The sequence below is a fragment of the Dothidotthia symphoricarpi genome (genome assembly GCF_010015815.1).
Source record: "Dothidotthia symphoricarpi CBS 119687 unplaced genomic scaffold P153scaffold_11, whole genome shotgun sequence".
NCBI lineage: Eukaryota > Fungi > Ascomycota > Dothideomycetes > Pleosporales > Dothidotthiaceae > Dothidotthia > Dothidotthia symphoricarpi.
In genome coordinates, this window is record NW_022985018.1 from 872,501 (window position 1) to 893,465 (window position 20,965).

At 51.5% G+C, this 20,965-nt stretch overlaps 8 protein-coding genes across 8 annotated transcripts; 2 read left to right on the forward strand and 6 right to left on the reverse strand.

Annotated features, from left to right (window-relative positions):
* The first annotated feature begins 123 nt into the window (after positions 1-123).
* Positions 124-1,326, forward strand: P153DRAFT_29956 (alpha/beta-hydrolase). Its single transcript, XM_033664283.1, has 2 exons — positions 124-823; positions 918-1,326. Exons 1-2 carry the CDS (start codon positions 413-415, stop codon positions 1,242-1,244), a joined length of 738 nt encoding a protein of 245 aa, XP_033523409.1. The 5' UTR covers positions 124-412; the 3' UTR covers positions 1,245-1,326.
* On the reverse strand, positions 1,290-6,039 carry P153DRAFT_397220 (WD40 repeat-like protein). Its single transcript, XM_033671541.1, has 2 exons — positions 6,002-6,039; positions 1,290-5,908 (listed from the first exon to the last, which is right to left on the reverse strand). Exons 1-2 carry the CDS (start codon positions 6,010-6,012, stop codon positions 1,408-1,410), a joined length of 4,512 nt encoding a protein of 1,503 aa, XP_033523410.1. The 5' UTR covers positions 6,013-6,039; the 3' UTR covers positions 1,290-1,407.
* Positions 6,040-6,289: 250 nt separating this feature from the next.
* P153DRAFT_357496 (amino acid permease-like protein) lies at positions 6,290-7,817 on the reverse strand (the record flags this gene model as incomplete). Its single annotated transcript, XM_033666737.1, has 2 exons — positions 6,290-7,211; positions 7,270-7,817. The coding sequence occupies 2 exons, from the start codon at positions 7,815-7,817 to the stop codon at positions 6,290-6,292; spliced, it is 1,470 nt and encodes a 489-aa protein (XP_033523411.1).
* An 882-nt stretch (positions 7,818-8,699) lies between these two features.
* P153DRAFT_431837 (uncharacterized protein) lies at positions 8,700-12,760 on the reverse strand. Its single transcript, XM_033672929.1, has 3 exons — positions 12,503-12,760; positions 10,382-12,147; positions 8,700-10,326 (listed from the first exon to the last, which is right to left on the reverse strand). The coding sequence occupies exons 1-3, from the start codon at positions 12,685-12,687 to the stop codon at positions 9,020-9,022; spliced, it is 3,258 nt and encodes a 1,085-aa protein (XP_033523412.1). The 5' UTR covers positions 12,688-12,760; the 3' UTR covers positions 8,700-9,019.
* A 171-nt stretch (positions 12,761-12,931) lies between these two features.
* On the forward strand, positions 12,932-14,442 carry P153DRAFT_341450 (ras-related protein rab-like protein-11B). The gene is made up of 5 exons (XM_033665922.1): positions 12,932-13,061; positions 13,119-13,131; positions 13,183-13,572; positions 13,646-13,726; positions 13,907-14,442. Exons 1-5 carry the CDS (start codon positions 13,041-13,043, stop codon positions 14,035-14,037), a joined length of 636 nt encoding a protein of 211 aa, XP_033523413.1. The 5' UTR covers positions 12,932-13,040; the 3' UTR covers positions 14,038-14,442.
* Positions 14,443-14,456: 14 nt separating this feature from the next.
* On the reverse strand, positions 14,457-15,152 carry P153DRAFT_386219 (uncharacterized protein; the record flags this gene model as incomplete). Its single annotated transcript, XM_033670511.1, has 1 exon — positions 14,457-15,152. One exon carries the CDS (start codon positions 15,150-15,152, stop codon positions 14,457-14,459), a length of 696 nt encoding a protein of 231 aa, XP_033523414.1.
* Positions 15,153-15,824: 672 nt separating this feature from the next.
* Positions 15,825-16,848, reverse strand: P153DRAFT_291964 (uncharacterized protein; the record flags this gene model as incomplete). Its single annotated transcript, XM_033663803.1, has 4 exons — positions 15,825-15,952; positions 16,090-16,536; positions 16,601-16,752; positions 16,808-16,848. The coding sequence occupies 4 exons, from the start codon at positions 16,846-16,848 to the stop codon at positions 15,825-15,827; spliced, it is 768 nt and encodes a 255-aa protein (XP_033523415.1).
* A 1,290-nt stretch (positions 16,849-18,138) lies between these two features.
* Positions 18,139-20,704, reverse strand: P153DRAFT_291849 (ARM repeat-containing protein; the record flags this gene model as incomplete). Its single annotated transcript, XM_033663793.1, has 5 exons — positions 18,139-18,401; positions 18,453-18,732; positions 18,782-19,411; positions 19,463-20,305; positions 20,387-20,704. 5 exons carry the CDS (start codon positions 20,702-20,704, stop codon positions 18,139-18,141), a joined length of 2,334 nt encoding a protein of 777 aa, XP_033523416.1.
* Between the last annotated feature and the right edge of the window lie 261 nt (positions 20,705-20,965).

Here is a 20,965-nt window from a genome sequence, read left to right on the forward strand (position 1 = left end):
GAGATAACCGCGTCTCACATAAGACTAGAGGTATACATATGCGTCAGCTGTGTATGAACACTATGGCGTGCAGGCTTAGCTCGCCCCGTTGAAGAGCAGAAGGTACGACTAGCCTGGAGACTAAGCACGTTCTAGTAACTGGAACCGCTTCACGGCTGATGCATGTGCCTAAGGCGTCTATACAGCAAGCAGAGGGGCGTAAGGTCTACTCTACGCCACAACAGCAAGACTGTCATCTATCTGGTCTCGATGCTATCAGGCCCCCAGATTCAAGAGACAGCCAATCAGATCTTTCCGTCCATGATCTTCAATACTCCTTCCCAAAGATCAAGTACCCATATAAATCTTGCCATATATATCTATCCTCACAACCCCACCTCCCCCTCCAACTCCCAACACTACACTTCCCACCATGTCTCCCACCCCTAAACCCCACCTCGTCCTCATCTCCGGCGCATGGCACACCCCCGCCCACTACGCCCTCCTAGTCTCCAAGCTCGAAGCCCGCGGCTACACAGTCCACACGCGCCAAATGCCCTCAATCGGAAACCCAGACCCACCAACCGACCTCTCACAGGACATCGACGCTACCGACGCGCTCGTCAACGACGCTATCGCCGACGGCAACGACGTGGTCGTCCTAGCACACAGCTGGGGCGGCTTCGTCATCGGCAGCGCGCTTCGCGGCCTGAGCAAGACGGATCGCACGGCGCAGGGGAAGAAGGGCGGCGTCGTGCGCTGCGGGTACATTGCCGCATTCATGGTCGACGAGGGGTTTCGCTGGAAGGAAGAGGAATTGCTGCCGAATTATTGTGTCGTGGAAGTATGTTTATCCCTTTCCCTTTCCCCAAATACAGAACATGGAGACAGAGAGAACCCCCTCACCACGGCACTGTCTGACCATCCCCACCTCACAGGCCCCATACGTCCACGTCACCTCCCCCGCACCCTTCTACCAGGACCTCCCCGAAGCAGACCAGCAGCACTGGTTCGCAGAGACGCGCTCGCACGCCCTGGGCTCGTTTACATCGCCCGCCCGGTCGCCGAGCTGGAAGCGCATCCCCTCGGCGTACTTGGTGTGTGTGGACGACGCGGCGATTCCGGAGAAGGCGCAGGATGGTATGTTGCAGGGGGCCCGGGATCTGGGGGCTAGTATCGAGGTTACGAGGGTAAATAGTGGGCATAGTCCGTTTTTGAGCTGTCCTGATGTGGTTGTGGAGTGGGTTGAGGGGCTTGCTGGGTGAGTGGTGAGAGGTTGTGTTTATGGTGGAGGTTACTCATGGGGGGTAATGTAATATTATGCATATGTTGATGCTGGTATGCTCTGTAGATGTAGTCGCAAAGCTACACCACACCTGACGTATTTATTCATATGTTGACCAAGTCAATCAAATCCCCTCCTTCCTCTCATAATGGCGGACTCTCCGGCCGATCAATAGCCAGCGAGTAATAGTAATCCGTCAGCGCATTCACCTCATCCCCAAACGTCGCCTGCCCATCCTCCTTCCCCCGCAAACAACCCTCCTTCCCAAACCCCTCCAGCCGGGGAACATCCAACGGTTCGCCCACATAGTCAGGCTGCTGAACACACTCAAACCCCAACGCGCCGATCTCCCAAACCCCAGCACACGAATCACATATCAGCGTCGTCGTAACGGGAGCAACGGGATTCACAGCCCCGCAGCGGAAACACGCGAACGAGCAGCGCTCGCAGAGAATCGGCGTGTCTGGGTCGGAGGAGGAAAGGCGTGCAGACCGGCCGCAATGTGTGCATTTTGATTTTCCGGGGACGATGAGGTGCGAGTCGAGGGCTTTCCACTGCCGACGCAGCTCATCCGGTATGCGATCTGCACTGCGTCCTGAGTCACCGATTTCCTCGCTGGTTAGCTTGCTCATGCTGTGTTTGCAGCTGGGGATGGTGCATTGTGGGCTTGGCTTAGATAAGTTGAGTTGAAAGTTGAGGGCTTGTTGGCGTAGGAAGGGGGCGTCGACGCTGTGGTCGAAGGGGCCGGCGTAGTTGGGTCCTTGTAACACTTGGCGGATGGGTAGGCTGCCCATGGGTGCTAGTTGTAGTTGGCGAGTTTGGAGAAGGTGGTTCGCATCTGCAATACCAGACTCAGTGGAGATGATGGGATCTTCATCATCGTCGTCATTAGCGTATGGGACATATCGAAGTGTGTCTGCGTCTTTGCTCGAGCAATCGTTTCGCCCCACTTCCAGGATGTTGATGGACCCATTTACCTCACCGATAATAAGCCTACTCATGTCGGGACTGAACGACCCTGCCATGATGCCTGAGTCTGTAGTGATGAGATCTCTAATAAAAGTATCCTTAGATGAGCGAGTTACGTCCCAAACCTTCACAACACCATCCGATGAGCCAGAGTACAGTCTCGTTGCATTCTCACCCCACGACAGGAAGCGCACGCCAGTGTCTGTACGTTCGTGGTGCACGTCGTCCTGGAGCGGCATCAGGGACTGACCGTGTAATAGCACAAGTAACGGATCGTTCGGCATTCGCATATCCCAGACATAGGATCTCCCATCTGTGCATCCAGCTGCAATGAGGTGTTCGTCGTAAGGACACCATACAACGTCGTTCATATCCAGTGCCTTACACTCCATCTCAAGTGGGCAAGTGTACTTGTTTGGAGAAGCTCCTTCATACAGTCGAACCAGTGATCGCGTACCCTTGTTGATGTTTCCTCCCGTGGCGACGCAACCGTAGGCAAACAAGGGCATATGTCTGTGGTTTGGATTGAATGTAATGTCGAATATGTTTTTGCTTGATCCATGTACGGCCATCGGGACCTGTGTTTCAACGTCCCAAAGACAGATGTCGCCAGTAGTGTCCAAATTATGATCTTGCCGTACGTTTGCTCCAAAACCAGCCAACAGCAGCCGACCATATCTCGGCTCAAATTGGAGCGCTGTGGGTAGTATTTTCAGATCTGAGCGGGAGGCAGCTTTGGCTGAGTAGTAGTTGTGCTTCGTGAACTCCGAGGGGTTATCTTCGTTGGCGCTGATCAGTTTGATAGTGTTCTCAGATGATCGCTTGGCTGCTGTGGCCAACATGCCATCATACTGCGGATTGACTGCCATCATGTCAACCTCAGCCTTGTGTTTCCATGCACTAGCAAAGCTCGGTTGCGAGGAGTCCGTATCAGTACGCCACACGCAGACACTATTGTCATAGCCAGCCGAGTACATGAGCTTGCCACTGCGTGAGAATCTCACTGAGCTGACGGTCGTATAAAGCTTAGGATCTTGTGATACAAACATGGCGTGAGTCGAATTCGCACCAGTCTCTGTTTTTGGACGTTCAATGTTATGTTCGCCCAGCTCATGGATGACTCCGCTTGAGACATCGCCATACAAGAGATTGTTTCGACGATTGTATTGCATCGAGTCAGGGTCAGTCACAGCTACAGCACCGGCTACGAAGGACTGACCGCCCGGAGACCAAGCTACAGTGTGGATATCTCCGGAAGCTCCTGTCCATGTGTGTGAGCAACCCAATGTGTCCATGAACTTGTTCTTTGTCTGATATGTGAGAGGTTTCGATGCACTTTTCCATCCTCTTCTTGATTGTAGACCTAGCTCTCTCTGACGAATTATAGAAGAAGTGGACAACTTCTGAATGGAGCTCATATCCTTGTCTGTTTTAGCAGCCGCCAGCCTCTGGATCTGCGGTGTATCTGAGATCTTGCCTGCCTTAGCATCTTGTAAGAATGCAGCTATGCTTGTGCTATCACGGGACGAGAGATATCGGCGAACCTCACTCGTAATTCTCAGCAGCTTCGGTTCTGTTATGCTTTTCAACACTGTGCGCAGGTGTCTTCGCCGAGTGTTGTGTCGTGAGCTACGATCGGTCAGGCTCGTGACCTTCGCAATAACACGGTTGACCACGTCGATTTCTGCCGGGCTGAAATCAACGTGCACAATCAAACCTTGCCACTCACGGCTTGAGAGTTGATCCCATCCGTATTCGTTTGGGGTGTCCTGCATTGTCAAACGTTGTTTGGATGTTAGGTAAGGCAGAGGTTCATCTGAAGCACTGCGGTGTCCTTTTCGTGCAGCCAAGGCAACTGCAGCATCGTTCGCATCGAATTCCATATCAATGGGCGCGTTATCGACAGCAATGGCCTTGTCTGGAGGTTGATCAAGTTCTTCGGGTGGTGTTTCTGACCGCATTGAGAAATCCGAGGCCATAGGTTCGTCTCCGTCGGCAGCATCTACCTCATCTCGTGGCCCAGTTCCTCTTTGCCGTGGCCAGGTATAGTTGACTGGTGGGGCACGACGGGCACGTTCTCGACGAGGTGCGGATTCTGTCCCAGAGGAATATTCAGTTGTCATGCGAGCAAAAGGTGGCCTTGTCGTAGGGTGGTTCGAAGGCTGATTTCGTTCATTTCGCTGAGCTCGCTCAGAGGTCTCAAAAGAAACAACCACATCTTTATCTGCGAATTCAGCTGCCATCTCGGAGAATCGAGGTGGCAGATTTAGTACAGCGGGATCTTTAGAACGATCTCTTCTGTTCAGTCTAGAAGAGTAACATGTCTGCAGGGCAGAATACTTGCGATCAGGATAAATAGTGTTGAACTGTTGTGTGATCTCGTTCCACTTAAATTGCGCTACTTCTTTCAAAAATATGAGCAGATGATCTTCTTCTTGCGAAAATGGCTTGCTGCGTTCTACGATTTGCGTAGGACCTCTCAAATTTGGAACAGGTAATGGCGGAGTTGCGACATGTGCTGGTACCGGTATCGGATTGGATATGTCCGACATAACACTGTCTGTGTCTTCGTCTTGCATCAAAGGCATAGATTTCTTTTCTACTGGTCTCACCGAACGCGATGTAACCGCAGTCTGGATCGTGACCTCCGCTTTTTGTGCAGGTACCGACTTGGTTTGGCTGTGAAGGGCGAGTTCACGTATGTTGTCAGCCGTCTCACTGGAAGAATCTGCGACGCGAGAGAACCTCAAGGTCGGTCCAGGTGCAGTCGCATAGGGTCTGAGGAGCCCGTTGAGGATATAGGCCTCAGGAACTTGTTCTTTCTTGGGTGGTCGCGTTTTGTCCTCAACCATGTTGTTCATCATAGGTATGGCGGTTCCGTTCGTCTTCAGCGCAGCGTTCATCTGATGAACGGATAGTGGCTTGTATGTGCTGGTCGACTTTGCACACGCGCTTGGATCCGTATCTCGACCTTCTTCAACCTGCATCTTCCTAGATGTTCTGTTGGGCCCTGCGCCAATGTCCGTCGGCTGTTCATGTGCAGTCTTCCCTGTCGCAGGAGTCTTAGCAGCACTTGACAGTCCTGTGTTTGTTCCCACTACAGGTGCTGACAACTTCCTCCTCTTGGCTGCTTGTTCTACAGTGTTGAAGAGCTTTGTGTTCTTGTGGGCGCCCAAAGAAACTGGTAGGTAGCGTTTTGGCGCGGCATCATGTCCCGTACCAGCAGAGCTGGTTGTTATGGAGGGCATGTTCGAGCTTGTAGGCTGCGTTGTACCACTGGGGCTTCGCTTAGGATTTGTGGGAGTATTTATCGGAAGGGTTTGTGGTGCATGACCTTGGGTGGATGTTTTGAAGCGAACATTGCTGGGCAGAGGTACCGGTGTTCTCTTGAGGAAGGGCGAGCCTTTAGGTGGGAGAGTTGTTGTCGTATTCTTCTGTGGAGAAGTCGTGTGCTCAACGAAATGTGTATTCTTCTGGGTGAAAGTGGTGGGTGGGGTTGCGGTCGTCTTCTTGAAGGCGGGCGCAGGTGAAATAGTGCTCGACTGCCGTCCTATATTTGCAGGTAAAGGTACTGGTGTTTTCTTCGCAGCAGGTTTGGGATTCTGAGCTTGAGAGGGCGCAAAACCCATTTCGTCGTCTGAGTCGAGTGTCAAGTCGACAATGTTGCTCCCATCACTAACAATAGCCATATTAGAGAACGGTACTGGATGTGTCATGCGGGAGGCCAAAGCTAGGGGAGAGTGAGATCACGGAGAGAGACAAACTTACCATGGGCCCATGTTTGCCCAACCGACGTAACGCGTCCATGAAACGCAGTGAACTCATCGGGAATGTCGCGTAAAGAGGTACGCGACCGATGTCCTGATTCAGCCACCGCTAGTTTAGCGTGTTGCGGCGCAGTCCCTTCCCCATTTTCACCTCACCATGAATGCAATCTCACTCTGGTTTAGATGATTTCTGGTCGCCGATGCAAATACTAGTCGAGGTTCAAAAAGTGCTTTGAATTATCAAACGAATTACTCTAGATGTATCACTCCATGTACCTACTACACTACACTACATCTTCTTTCCCTTGGCCTCCACATCTCCATTCCTATCTTGCCGACTCTCGACAACAGCCAGCCCTGCAACAGGCACCTCCTCGCCCGGCGCAACATCCGTCGGCACTGGCGGCCCTGTGAAGTTCTTCCTGCCACTTATGAAGTACCACGCCAAACTGATCAGCGCAAAGCCCGCGAAAACTACACTCGCGTAGTTCATCGTTGCAGGAGCGACGGGCAAGCTAACCGGCATGCAAAACAGTACGACTGCAAGACAAATCCACGCAAGCGTGGCAACGTTGATGAAGTACCCGAAGCGACCCAGGGAGTACGACGAGTTCTTGACGGCGTTTCGGCCACGCAAAACAGAGATCAGAATGGGCATGCCGTAGGATGTTGACAAACAGATCGTCGCAACACCTGTGAACGAGTTGAACGCCGCTGAGCTGCCAAAGTAGATGAGGCCAAGAAGCATGTCAACAGCTGTGGAGAGGACGAGCGCCATGAGCGGGATATCAAAGCGCTTATCGACCTTCTTCCAGATGTTAGATCCGGGGATGGCGCCATCGCGCGCAAAGGCGTATGTGCAGCGGGATGCTGCGGTGAGTGCTCCAATGCCTGCGAAGAAAAGAATACCCAGGATCAGGAACAGCAGCCCGAATCCGCCGGCTGCCGACCCGGTCACAGTTTTGAAAAGAAGACCGATGGGTTGGCCGTTGGCGACGCCGAGGAGTGTTTGCACATCCGGGAGAACGAAAAGAATCGGGATGAGGTAAATGACACCAGTGATTCCAGCAGCAAGGACAGAGAGCACAATAGCCTTGGGGACCTCGCGTTCGGGAAAAGCGACTTCTTCGCACATAGAAGCGACCATGCCGTACCCTGTGAGCGTGTATGCAGCTTGCAAGAGTCCGACGAAGAACGCCCATCCGGATGGCCTGGAACACTATTAGCATCATTCTTCTCCTGGCCTTGAAAAAGATTCATGAGACTTACCATCCACTCGCACTAGCATCGTAATGCGTGAACACGAATTTCGCATCCCTCTTATTATCAGCCATAGTAAGCAACGTGATCAAAATGATGACCACACTACTCGCAGTCCAGTAAATGCAGACCTTGTTGATCAAGTCCAAATACTTTGCGCCAAAAATATTCACACCCATGCAAATCAGCATGACAGCCCAAAACGTGAGCACAGTCTGCCACTGATTCGCCACGAAATCCTCGTTCCAAAGTGTAATGGCTGAGAGAATCAGTTGCCCGCCGGAGAAGCAAATCGACAGCGTAACCGTCCAGTTTCCCACCAGTGTCAGCCAGCCCGTCACCCAACTAGCAATCGGCGCCCATTCCCGCGTACTCAGCATGGCACTCCAGTAGTACACACCACCCGCGGTGGGATACACAGCGCAAATCTCCGCCAGCGATGCTGCGATGCTAAGCGATACAATCGAGACGAAGATCCACCCGTAGAGAATCGTGACGCTCTGGCCGTCGGTGAGTGTGATGTACATCGTCGTCGAGAGTCCAAACGGGACAGCCATGATAGCAAAAGAACTAAACAGCACGCATTAGCAAACCGCACTATCCAACATTTCTGCACCAGCAGTATTCCATCTTTTCTTTCTCCCCAACCGTACGTTATACATGCACATGAGAAGCGAACAGAAGGGAAAGAACCTACAGTCCCAAAACGCTCAACATGCTCAGATTCCGCGGCAACTCGCTCTGATACCCCATCTTCGCGAGCGCTGCATCAGCACTCGGATCCGATGCTGATGTCCTGCGCCCGCCGCCCATGCGCGCGCTCTCCGTAACCGACGAGTTCCTTTTCATCATCTTGGCTCCCAGACTCTTTCTTCCTTTGGGTGACTCTGCTCTTTCTACCTCGTTATCGTCGCGAGCGCTCGCGCGAATTCGTCGAGACGGGATACAGGAACAGAACAAAAGTGCAGTTCGATCGCCAAAAGAAAGACGCGTGCTGCGGCCGCTTGTATCGGTCGCTCGCTCGCGCTTGCGTTGGTTCGGAAGTCAAATCGAATCAAACCGGAGAGCCCAGAACCCAGGACCAGAACCGCGAACCCAAGCGTGCGTCTCGAGCTAAATAAATTCATGGGGACCGCCCAATCAATCTTGCAATCATTCGCAATCGCGACGCGACAAAGATATCTACCTCCATCAAAGCTTTCGAGATAAGCCAAGCGTGTTGCGTCCAACCAGCGTGCACACCACGCGCGATAGCAAGATCGTGGGGCGTGTAAATTGCGCCGATGTTCGTGTCGTATCCTTGCTGTGTCAGACGCGCATGTCACCGACTTCAGATCTGGGTGCCTCGTGCGTCATCGGGTGCACATGCCGGGTTCGCGGGGAAATATCGGACGGATCGACTTCGTATCTTTTTTCGAGAGGATTTGCGGGTGAATGGTGATAACGAAAAGGGGAGATATGGTAAATAGAGATATATTCCGGTAAGTCTTTGAAGATGGAATGAATTTCCTATTTTGAAAGTATGGTGCATGCCATTCCAAGGGGGAAAAATACAAAACTATCTGTTGGGGGGGGATATCATCATATACGTGTCCGTCCATGCTTTTGTAACGCCTTTGTAAATCGTAATTACCGTAATAGGTCATGCAGTAAAATCCTTCATAACGTGCCATTCAAGACTAGATATTCTGAACGGTTCTACAAAAGAAAAGAAATTCGGCGTTCTTCATCCATCACTCTCTTCCAGGCCCTGATTTCTTCAAGCCGTAACACCGCCAACTGGAGGCTCATTCTGATCCTTCACCTTGTACGCTGGCATTGCCCATTCATAAAAGTCAATTTTGCTCTTTTTGGATGGCTTGTCAAGTTCCTCAATCAACTGCTCCGGCGTCATGACCTCGGCGATGTTGTGGATCTTCTTCCATTCCTGCACATGCGGAGCTGCGGGCTCAGTATGCACAACGTAGAACTGGCGGTAGTCGCGGCGCATATCAATGAGGAGTCCAACGTAATACTGTATCATACGTAGATTGGCTTCATTCTGGCTACGAGAGAGGGTATTGAAGTAGTCGATAGGCTGTTCTTTGGCGATGTTGTAGCGCTCCGAGAGGATGGGGTATTTGTCATGGACCATGCTGAGGGGGGCGATGGGATCGTCTTGCTCAATCCAGTTCGTTTCGCAGAGCAGCTGGTAGAGTTTCGCGCGACTCGTATGATCTGGATTTCCGGCCTCCAGCTCTGCTTCGTGCTTCTCGCATATCTGCAACAAATGCTGCATCAACTCGGGTCGCACGCAAAGACGCCAGAGTATGGCGGCATCGTTCACTTCGTGCCATGGAGAGATTGGGCCTGCCACCTGTCGAAGTTTCCTTATCTTTGTGAAGAACAGCTCCACAATCTTGAGTGCAAGTTGCGGTTGCTTTTCGAAGACTTCATCTGTGATGTAGATAAACCCGCCAAGCGGGAAGATTTCAATACGATCATATCGAAGTTCAGGCGATGAATCGAATGCTGCCGGACAGTACTCGAGGACTGTTTGCAGCCCAATAGACCACATTCTTACATCGCTTTTGAGCACTTGGCCAAGATCCGGAAGTTCAGAAAAGTACTCAAAATCAGGGTGAGCGATGATTATACCTGAACCTCCTCCCGTAATTTGCTGCTTGAAGTGGTCCCAAGAACCATCATACCAGGCATTACCCACCTCGACATGATGCATGAGTAACCATCGAGTGATGAGATCGAGTTCTTCCACATGGTCTTGAGGATGGTATAGCAGAAACGCTCTTCTGTCCACTATGGCACCTTCGTCTCTATTGCCAGTGAACATGTCAGTAAAGTCAAGTTTGCAAATTTGCTCAATCTTTTGCTTCATTTGCAAGCACGGTATACTCGCTAGATGCCGCTCGATTGGAGGTGGCACAGTTGTTGAGGTCAAATCATCTGTAAGAACAGGTGCTGCAACATCGGTCATTCCAAAATCTATCGCCGAACCAGAGTCAGCAGCGGGCATCTGTGCAAAATGACTAGGTTGTCTTCTTTCAAGTGGCACGATATTGACGGGATCTGGAGACAAAAATCAGTAATCTGCTTTGGATCCTACAAGAGAAGTCAGACGCACCAAGTTCACTGAGGAGCTGGTCTGGATCAGCATCCGTATCAGCATGCCGATACCTACATCCTTCCGCAGTATTCCGACATCTGCCCTTAGCCCAATCACGACACGTGGTATGCCGGGGTGGTGGATTGGCAACAATTCCAGTATCGGTATGCTGATATTGACAGGTCTCTGACGTATAATGACACTGTTGGTGCTTCCAATACCAACAAGTTACTTGACTCGGTGGTAAGTTCCTCCTATCTTTGTTGAACTGGGGGTTGCCGTGTACATTCTGCATGCTGACTGGTACCTGGTTGGGATCTATCTTCACAGGCTCGCGGCCCTTTGAAAGCTGCTTCCAACCTGTGTTTGTATGGGCGTAGTCGCACTGGTCGTCCGGTTTCGTACATCCTCTCTCCGATTCCAGCCAGAATAAACATGTAAGTGGCGGTTGTCGATATTTCGCTTGCAGTAATCCATCTGCAGGTGCAATCTTAATGTCTCGACCTTTGAGATCTTTGTCGCGGTGCAAGTAGCGGCACTTTATTCGACCGTAAACGCAGTTGCTGCTGAGTCTCCAATGAGGGCAAATCAAAGGAATTTTGTTGGACTCCCAATCCTCCAAAGATACGGCGGTATCCGTATGTCCTCGTTGCGGTATTTCATCGTCGGAGTCAGCTTCTAGGACACGGCGTTTTGTGACCTCGCGACGTCCGTATGGACTCTCGTTCGATGCCGGGGCTCTTGATCTAACCAATGCTACGGGAGGGCCGTTCACAAATTCAAGTGCGGCAATATCAGGCGTACCTTCAACACGCGACCTCTTCTCTGCATGACCCCGGTATTTCAGTCTGCTGTACTGTTTGTCGCCATGTTGCCACTCCTTTCGTAACTGGGTCCTTGGTTCATTGATCATCTTGATTCCAGATGGCCTGGGCCCTGCGACGCTGCTTTTTATTGTGGACATGGAAGCTGACTTTGACGGTCGGGGTGCAGCGGTTGTTGTACGCTGTTCTATACCTTTCGAGCCACCCGACATGCCAGTTTTTGGGACCGAGTTACCAGCGAGACCACTGATCTTTCGTGTTGTCGAGGTCGTACTATGAGGAGCTGGGTTCTTTTCACGCTGGGTCTTGCTATTTTGTGCGTTTTCCTCGTCCAATGTTGGATTCGATCTTGCTGTAACTGTCTTGACAGGAACTCTGGCCTTCAAGTCTGGTACACCTCGTCGGACTTTTTTATCGGCCTCGTTACGCTTGGTTGTCTTTGCTCTTGTTTCTGAATCGACTTCTTGCAGGTCTTCTAATAGCGAATCTGCAGTACTGTGAGTATCAGAAGAGGAGGATTCATCATCTGATGAAGACTGATCCAGCGGAAGTCTGCGAGCAAGCGGAGGCGGTCTTTCAATGGGTGACTGTGGCTCCTGGCTATCCACAAACAGGCTGTCAAATGAGCGGATGTCGCTCTCATTCTTTGTCTTAGAAGGTTCGAGAGGCTGGTTTTTCGCTTGAGTGTTCCGCCATTGCAAGATAAGAGGAAGGTCTTCCTCGCTGTCATCAGATGAGACAATACGTCTTTCTTGCTTCCGCAGCTTGTGCTTTTTCTTCGAACGCTTCTGTACTCTTCGTTGCTTGGCTGCCGAATATTCTCTTACGGACTTTTCGAAACGAGCTTTGTTGTTCCGCTTTATTGCTATAAAGGCAGACATCCCCTTGGTTTGCTCTTTCTCAGACCATTCATCGAGAAGGGTGGTTCCATCCAGATTTTCTGCAGGTTCCCACGTGCCTATTGAGAGTCAGCGTCAGTGCGTAATGTAGACAGCTCAGTACTATATGAATCGTCAGAAAGTTCCGATTCCCATTTGATTAGTATACTACAAGGCCGAAGAGTGTTTGGATCAAGCGCGGGCAGGGCGTTCCTAACTCGTCCGATGCGATTGTCAACCCAGCTGTCGGTCAGACAAGATCAGTCGCGGTAAGGTTGCTCGCGCTTGAACACTACTCTATAACATGTTGTAGTGTATTATATGAACAGGAGTCGAAGTTTGCCTAATTCCTGGAAGAAAAGATATGGAGGTGTTCTTACATCTATAGAACACTGTTACTCTTGCTCTAAATGATCACGTTTTGGGCATGAACTTTCCTGTGCCATCCATAGCCATACCACTTAACTAAGTACTTGTAAATTGCATCTTCTCTATCCCACTCATCACTCAGGATACATTCGACGACGTAGGAATCTTCTGGTTCGCTATCGACCGTCGACGTAAGAGAGATTGTATCTGTATCGTACGTATCATATGCGGCGTCGTCGCCGTAGTCACTCATTTTGTGAAGAAGTTGAGCGGATTTCACGGCAGTGGCGCATTATAAAGACTCGGTTGAAATTGCTCGAGATGTTTGCTCAAGGTGAAGCTGCAGGCGTGATGCGAAACGTAGGAGTATCCCCCGCTAACGTACTAGCCTGGATTGGTCTTGGCACGTATCAGCGGGCGAGGACTCCCCTTTGTGTGCATGCTTCTTCGAGGCAGCCATACCCACCACCTTGACGACGTCGACGACCTCTACAAGCTCCCACCTGCTCCACCACACCTCCACTCGCAAGCCCTTCAACCCTCGGCCTCGCGCTACTTTCCCAGCACCTGCCACGACTGCGCATCTTCACCCCGCCCACTGCAACCATGGCGAACGACGAATATGACGTGAGTGCCTTGTACGACAGCTTCGTGTAGTGACATGTGCTGACTTGCCGTGTGCAGTTTCTCTTCAAGGGTACGCTTTGCCCGTCATCCTCCTCGTGCTATGTCCGCTAATCCCCCACAGTTGTCCTCATTGGAGACTCGGGCGTCGGTAAATCCAACCTGCTGAGTCGATTCACACGCAACGAGTTCAACCTCGACTCCAAGTCGACCATCGGCGTCGAGTTTGCGACCCGTTCCATTCAGGTGGACGCCAAAACCATCAAGGCCCAGATCTGGGACACCGCTGGCCAAGAGCGATACCGCGCCATCACCTCCGCATACTATCGTGGCGCAGTTGGAGCGCTGCTAGTCTACGACATTAGCAAGCACCAAACGTACGAGAACGTGACAAGGTGGCTGAAGGAACTGCGCGACCATGCCGACTCAAACATCGTCATTATGCTTGTCGGTAACAAGAGCGATTTGAGGCATCTGCGGGCAGTGCCTACCGAGGAGGCCAAACAATTCGCAAGTGCGTATACCGAACCTGCGCGAGCTGAAGTTCCATATTTACTACGACATCTGCTGACGTGTGCCCTCTATAGGTGATAACAACCTGTCCTTCATCGAGACGTCTGCCTTGGACGCCAGCAACGTCGAGCTGGCCTTCCAGAACATCCTTACAGGTGCGCTAGCCAGAATACACAGAGTTACAAATGGTACCTGGCATTCAAGTAGCATGCACGCACTTTTTGAGTCGTGTGCTGCTACTTGGAGGGGCATGCGCTTACACCGCTGTCTCACTCTGCCACTCGAGTCCTTGTAATTGTATACCCAGCTGCAGAATGTCGCTAACATTTAACTAGAAATCTACCGCATTGTCTCGAGCAAAGCCCTGGATCAGGGAGAAGGCAGCCAGAACGTCCTCGGCGGCGAGCGCAAAGTCCTTGAAATCAGCAAGTCCGCCGATGCAGAGCAGAAGAAGGGATGCTGCTAGACGACCAAACTTTACGCTTTACACACGATTGATGTTCACGCACCCGTAAATGGGCTAGAGAGAGCCAACGGGTTCTAGACGACGACTATACAGCGTGCCACGCTCAACGATTCAGATACACATGCCATGCGAACGCTCACGAGTCATGCGAATGTCTACGGCGTCTGGGAAGTTTATTCAGTCCGCCGACTTAGGGGGCTGTGTTTTGCTTTCTTTGCATGCGCGCTGGGAGATTTTTTCTTTTTTGTTACTCCGGCGGCGGTAATGCGATGTGCTGCTGTATGAATTGATATCACGACAGCTATGTTAATTCATATGAGCTTCTTATGATATGCTCCGCTTTTGTTCAACCCACCTTGAATTACCTTCTTGCACGTCTGACAGCCTAACGAGTATAAAAGGGCTACAAGTCAACTTTCTCAGAACTTACGCCACCCCTTGTCTCCACTAACCATGTCATCAGAAATCTTCTGAATCTCCTCGCTATTCTTCACCCACGCACTCGTCGCATCAACCCACTCGCCCTCCCCAAACTTCTTCCTACACCACTCCAAAACCCGCTCCAACTCCCCACGTATACTCTCCTCCAGTTTCCTCCCCTGCTCCTCCTTCCCCGCACCCTTCATCTTCCTCCACGCCTCCACCTCATCAATCACGCCCTCAGGTCTCTCACCCCCATATACATGCTCCAAAAACCCCTTCTCCATGCCCCGCCCCTCAATCCCACGCATAACCTCCTCACCCAGCCTCTCCCCTTCCTCCCTCTTCTTCGGCACAAACCCCTCGCATATATCCGCCACGTCGCCAACCCAGAGCCGCGAGTTCCGCATGTCGCCTTCGCACCTATGTAGGATGCCGTGGAGCAGCATGCCCTCGACTGCGGGGGGCGCTTGCATGTGGCGCACGAGGAAGTGTGCGCTGGGGAGGTCCGCGTTGAGGATGTGTAGTGTCGCTTCGAGGGTGGGGTGCAGAGCGAGGGCGGAGATGTGGGATGCGAGGGCGGGGTGTGTTGGTTTCTGGGGGGCGTGGATGAGGGTTGTTGTGGTGAGGAGGAGGGTCGATAGGCTGGCGAGGGTGTGGGGTGGTTTGGAGGGAGATGTGGTGGTCGTTGCCATGTTGACGGGTTTGTGTTGACGGCTTTGTGGTGGATTTCTGGGGGTTCGAGGGAGAGGTCGCGTATATTCTGGTTTGAAAGGAGTATTTGTATATACTTGGTGGTGTGATGAAGTGTCGAATACAAGTTTCTGTCGGTGTCGAGATACTCTGCAAGGTGAGAAATTGAACTGTTGCTAGAAGGATGCATGTGCTTCGCGAAAACATGTGACGCGCATATGTGTTCCAGACTTCTGTCAATGGCTAGAATGCACACGTCATGATGGACCCTGCATGATCTGGGGATGGGGATAGATTGAACACTGACGTGTGGGGTTGCAGTGAACAAGACCGAGAGCTGAATTCATCGAACAGAAGAATAAGAGGATAATAACAGGCAGAGGAAGCCGTGAAGAGTAATGGTATATTGGAACTAGGAGAAGCGCCGTTTCTTAGCGCATTTGTGTTTACAACGCAGGTATCAATTCTGTGTCCATTCAACTCGAAACAGTAATATTACAGGTTTCGTAGGTACGCGTAATAAATCGTATGCTTCCTAACGCCGTCAAATGAGGAAAAAGGTGTTCAGAAGTTCGTGATTGCCATCTGATAGCCGGAGATTTTCTACCTGCTGTACAGCAGGGTAGAGGACGTTCGAGATGATATGGGGTCGAGGGTTACTGTGGTGGACGGATTTACGATTCAGCCTCCTTTTTCGCGGGCTTTGCAGGCTTTGCAGACTTCGCAGGCTTGGACTCTTCCATCTTCGCCTTAACCTTAGCGTCGCGCTCCTTAATGCGCTCTTCTTCGGCCTCAACCATTTCTACACAAAGACAGTCAGCGTGGGGTTCTCCAGGGGCAAGCCTCGCTTGTAGAAATGTGGTGTCATGACGTAACACCACTCGTTCCATCACCCCACCAAACCCACAGGAAAGCAGAAGGAAGGGGCTTCAAACATACCTCTCCATTGATCCTCCCCAGCATATCTCTCGTGATGAATTTTCTTCTCGATCAAATGCTTATGCTCGGGGTCATTAGGATCCAACACCTTGATCGTTTCCCAGCGTCCCTCCCCATTCGCCGCATCCGCGCCCTCAAGCGCAAAGCTGGTAAGTAGAGCCGCCAGTGTTCCGCCCTGCGCATACATACGCGCTTGCACTAGCTTCTGGCTGCCGCTCAGGTATGGATTGCGGTTAACCAACACCCACGACCCGGCCATGGAGGCAACCCAAAAGCCGAAGAGTAGAGGGTATCGATTTCCCGCGGCCCATTCTTTGGTACGTTGGAAAGCGGATTTGTTGGCCTCGCGGAGAGCTTCGCGGTCGCGTTCGCGCTCGACTTGCGCTTTCTTTTCGGGAGTGTGCTCGATGTCGTAGGCGGCTGAGGCGCGATCGGCGGCAATGACGGCTGAGAGGAAGGCATGTTAGTTTCGTTATTCTCTTGCAGGTCCGTGTGTATGGCGTGAACGTACAGACGAATGTTCCTGTCGAGGCGACGAGGAAAGCTCGGAACGGGATTGTGAGTGCTCTAAAAGAGTGGAATCTTCTGCTCGCCGCCACAACGCCTAGGGCGCCGATTGATGTGCCGATAACACCACCGATTGCTCCGCCCTTGATGGTGGCACTGTCATTGTTAACACCTCCATACTCTGTATGTTTTTGTTGTTCGTAAAACATACTTGTAATGTGCCTGCTCTTCTTCCTTGGTTAGGACCTTCATTTTGATTTATTCCAAGTCTTTTATTAAAATCTAATAGTCGTGATGTCGCGGATATAGGCGCAGTTTTGTGAAATCAGAGGCAAGTTGCAAGACAAGTGAGACGAATCTATGAAGGCGCGCACCACTTATTATGAGCGATAACCAAATCCTCATGGTGACGTCGCCGAGAGCCGGCTGCACTAGCGCACGCGTGTGAGGTAAGGTTTTCGGCAGACCCTGCCTAGCCTGTCCTGCTTAGACATGCGTTTAGAGATCAGTCCATCGCGCCATGATCGTACTGTGTAGCAATATCTCTATCCCTGGAGTGTGTGAGAGTGCGTTTTGTTGAGCCAATGTACAGTGAGCAAGATGAGGAGGATTGATGTCTGTTATCGGCTTCTTCGTCTACAAGCAGAGCGTGCAGTCGTCTCATCGCATACCATCTTCTCTGAAATTGAAGGCCACGAGTGCGTGAACGCGTTGCTTGGCCCTGGATGGAATATCGCCGCAACAATACGACAGCAAGCATCTCTCCGGTTCCTCCCCGCGCGTGTTATGTCGCGTGTTATGTGCCGAAGCGGCATCTTAAACTTGCCGCTCGCCGCTGCCTTACATTCACGGTAAATGCTCGCGTGAAAACACCGGCACAACGATCCAAAGACTGCGAAACTTTACGTTGGCTTTCATGGCATCCTGGTGGCTTCGAGAAGTTGGACATGTGCGCAATCTCTAAGCGCGCTCCGAGCCTTTCCGAGTTCTCGCCGACATCGTACCATCCCCGATTTTATCCCATCACAACACCATCACAGAGGAAATATATTGTATTGGTCCAGGACGTGTTTGATTTTCGAGAAAAATACATACATCCCGGCTGATGCTTGTCGTCATAAATATATACTCATTCGATGCCTGTGTGTTTTTCGCAAAAAGGATAAACATGTTGAAACAGTCCAGTCTCCACCATTCGCCATATTGCCTCCAGCTGGTCCGTCACACCAATGCTGCAGAATAGTTCAAACCCAAAGGAACTGTTGTGATAAACAAAAAGGAAATATGGGGGTAACTGTATTTGCAAATTGAACAGGGGAAGGTAGTCATGTTTCCAGGAAGCAATGCTGTCCCAATCAACAGTGGGAAAATGCTCCATTTTCGTCTTATCCCAACCAGTTCGACAATTTTTCGACATGAGCTCTGTAATTTTGGCATATTCGCGCTACCATTTTCGAGATGGTCATTGGGAGCTACTGCTTCCATGGCTGATAATACCCAACAGTGTATGTGGTAGGCATGTAAGCGGAGCAAATTTGGCACTCAACGGAAGCCGCCATATGCGTTGCGTGGCATGGGGTTACTGCTGCTGCTGCTGTTGAATCGAGGAGCCATATTGGTTGGAGGTCCCGGACGCGTAGCAAGAGCAGGGTTGCAACAAAGCATAGCAACGCGAGAACCGTACTTGGAGCCACGCAGGGAGACCATGTGCTTGCGGATATGACCGCCGACAATTTCGCGGTGCTGACCGCCGCTACTGCTCAAGATATACTGGATGAGATAGTTTCCAAACTGATCGCCGGCGACTATACGGTTGTCAGTAACATCTTGACGGTGGTTGTTGGATCAAGACTTACTGTCGATAAGAGGCATGCGTGGACGATCGGGTCGAGCTTCGCACACTCGCTCCAGGTAGCGGTCAAGGAACTCGTTGCCTCCAATCTTCAGACACTTCTCGATCACCTTCGAAGCATATTGGTCCATGCTATATTCGGTGGCAAAGCGGAGGATGTGGTCAATCGCACGGCTACGATCAGCAGGAGCTCCGTGCTCGCAGATGTGTTGAATGCACCAGTTACCGAACTGGCCATGAGCGATGACATCGATACTGGCAAGTACTTCGTTGATACAGGGACGCTGCTTCTACTTAGTATAACAATTACCTAACCCATCATGAGCCTCATACCTTGTCTTCTTCGAGACAGTTCTCAAAGATATTCTGCACTACCAAACTACCAGTCTCACCCAGGGCGACCTCATGCCACATGCCCCGGAGGGCCTCGTTGACGTAACGCATGATCTGAGGCGGAGAGTCGCTCCAGCGAAGCTCGAACAGCTTCTGCCAGACATGGCAAGCGTAGCGGTGGATGACAGTTTCCGGGATGCGTCGAAGTAGCTCGTGAACCATGGTCGCTTTATATTCTTCGGGGACGCAGTCGAAGGCCTTCTGGATGACATGGCACCCGAAAGCATCCATGCTGAGAGCAAGTGTATTGCCGCGGATAGCTTGAGCGATAGCGATGACTTGCTCGGGAGTGCCATGCTCGAAGCAGCGCTGAACGAGGAAGTTGCCGAAACGATTGACCATTAGGGCGTAGGCTTGGGAGATGATGGCCTCGACTATCTCGAATTTCTGCTCAGGGGTGCCCACCTTGAGCTTTTGCTGCAAGAATATAGAAGCTTGTTGATCGTTGTTGCAGATGATCTTGTCGACAATGTACTTCCAGTTGCAGCTCATGTTACGATCCAGCAGGCGGCGATAGTTCATCGGTTCGACAGGAGGGACGTATTGAGTAGGGCCTGTCTCACTGGGTGACTGCATATTCTTGTCAGTGAAAGAGCTAAGCACAGAGCTTCCAGAACTGACCTGAGAGTTCCACGGAGAAGGACCTAGTCCGGTAGGGATGTTGAACTCGCTCGCATCAGGCGACAATCTGCTGCCCATAGGAGGCATGGTTCCAATCGGTGCGGGATTACCAGGACCACTGTACATTGGAGACATGGAGTACTGGTTGTACAGCGGTTCGAAAGTGGAGCCTGGGCGACTCGGTGGGTTGCTCAGACCAATGTTGAAGTTGTTGCTGAAGCTGTTACTCAGACCGTTGCCCAAGCTAGCATTCATGCCACCACTGCCCCGGAAACTCTGATCGAGAGGAAAATGTGTAGGCTCGTTGAGATGGTTATTGCGGCGATATCCTGATTGTTCCGAAGACGGGCGAGCCATAGTCTGAGCTTGATACGGAGGTCCAAAGCTGTTGCTGCTGGTATAGGGAGGACGAGCTGCCTGAACCGGCTCGTTGCCCCAGCCATAGTTATTACGGGTCGAAGTATTGAATTTGTTCTGCAGTTGGGTAAGAGACTGCTGCGCAACGTCGCCGCTATAGTTGTAGTCGGCCTCAGAGGTCTGCCAAAGGTGCTCTGTTGTGGATTGCGCTACTTGGTGACTGTGCATTTCCTGGTTCATGCGTGTGACTTCGTTTCGAGCTTCCATCAACTCTGCTTTGAGCTTCTGAAGTTCAGTAGCATCGATGATGAGCATAGAAGAATCGGTCGATGTTGGCGGCGTAGAAGCAAACTCGTCTGTAGCGGGAGTAATGGGTACGGAACCGCTGGAGGAGTTGTACTGGTCCTGAGGAGAAGAGCGACCGTTGAGACGCTGGAGGAGCGAGTCCATGACGGAAGATTCATCCTGGCCATCCATCCTGGCCTTCTAGAGCAGTCAGCTTGGTTGTTGTGAAGAGGGGAACAATCAAGCTGTGGCCCAGCAATGTACGGTCACGGTCGTGAAGACGAGTGTGGTTGGGTAGAAAGGATGATCGTTTGACCGACTAACCTTATAGCCATCGAAAGGATACTGCTGCATGGGCAGCATGGCCTGATTTCCTAGAGCAGAAGAGCCCAGCGGCCGCTTCATACCCTGCACATTCGAGGTCAATGACGGGCCGAAAGCACGATGGAGGTTATATGGATAGTGGTTCTGGCTGACGCCTACTGCCTGGCCCAGTACCTCTGGTGAAGTGTCGATCTTCAGATCTCCGGCAGCCATGGAGAAGCGGGTAAGGCCCTTGCGGGGCGTAGGAGAACCGTCGGATGTTATGTTGAAGCTCATTGCTCCTGTTGACGTCGGATGCGTTTGTAGATGGAAGAGATCCGAGAGATGCGTGTAGTCTGGCGTGACTGGGCAAATGTGTAGATAATATGCAAGACACAGCAGTTCGATGATGCTCGTTTGGCGACGTATATGGCCAAAGTAGATGCAGAAACGGAGAAGAAACGGCTCAGATGGAAATAAATCAGCAGCTCCCCACAAACGTAGGTGGCATGGAAAGGGCGAAGGAAACAAGACCGCAGTGACGAGCACGAAGGTATC

Coding starts and splice junctions, on each gene's coding strand:
- P153DRAFT_29956 (XM_033664283.1), top strand. CDS start 413: ATGTCTCCCACCCCTAAACCCCACCTCGTCCTCATCTCCGGCGCATGG. Junction 824..917: donor CGAATTATTGTGTCGTGGAA/GTATGTTTATCC, acceptor CCCACCTCACAG/GCCCCATACGTCCACGTCAC.
- P153DRAFT_431837 (XM_033672929.1), bottom strand. CDS start 12,687: ATGAGTGACTACGGCGACGACGCCGCATATGATACGTACGATACAGAT. Junction 12,148..12,502: donor TATGGCTATGGATGGCACAG/GAAAGTTCATGC, acceptor CTGACTCTCAAT/AGGCACGTGGGAACCTGCAG. Junction 10,327..10,381: donor CCAGCTCCTCAGTGAACTTG/GTGCGTCTGACT, acceptor TTTTGTCTCCAG/ATCCCGTCAATATCGTGCCA.
- P153DRAFT_341450 (XM_033665922.1), top strand. CDS start 13,041: ATGGCGAACGACGAATATGAC. Junction 13,573..13,645: donor GGAGGCCAAACAATTCGCAA/GTGCGTATACCG, acceptor TGCCCTCTATAG/GTGATAACAACCTGTCCTTC. Junction 13,727..13,906: donor CTTCCAGAACATCCTTACAG/GTGCGCTAGCCA, acceptor ACATTTAACTAG/AAATCTACCGCATTGTCTCG.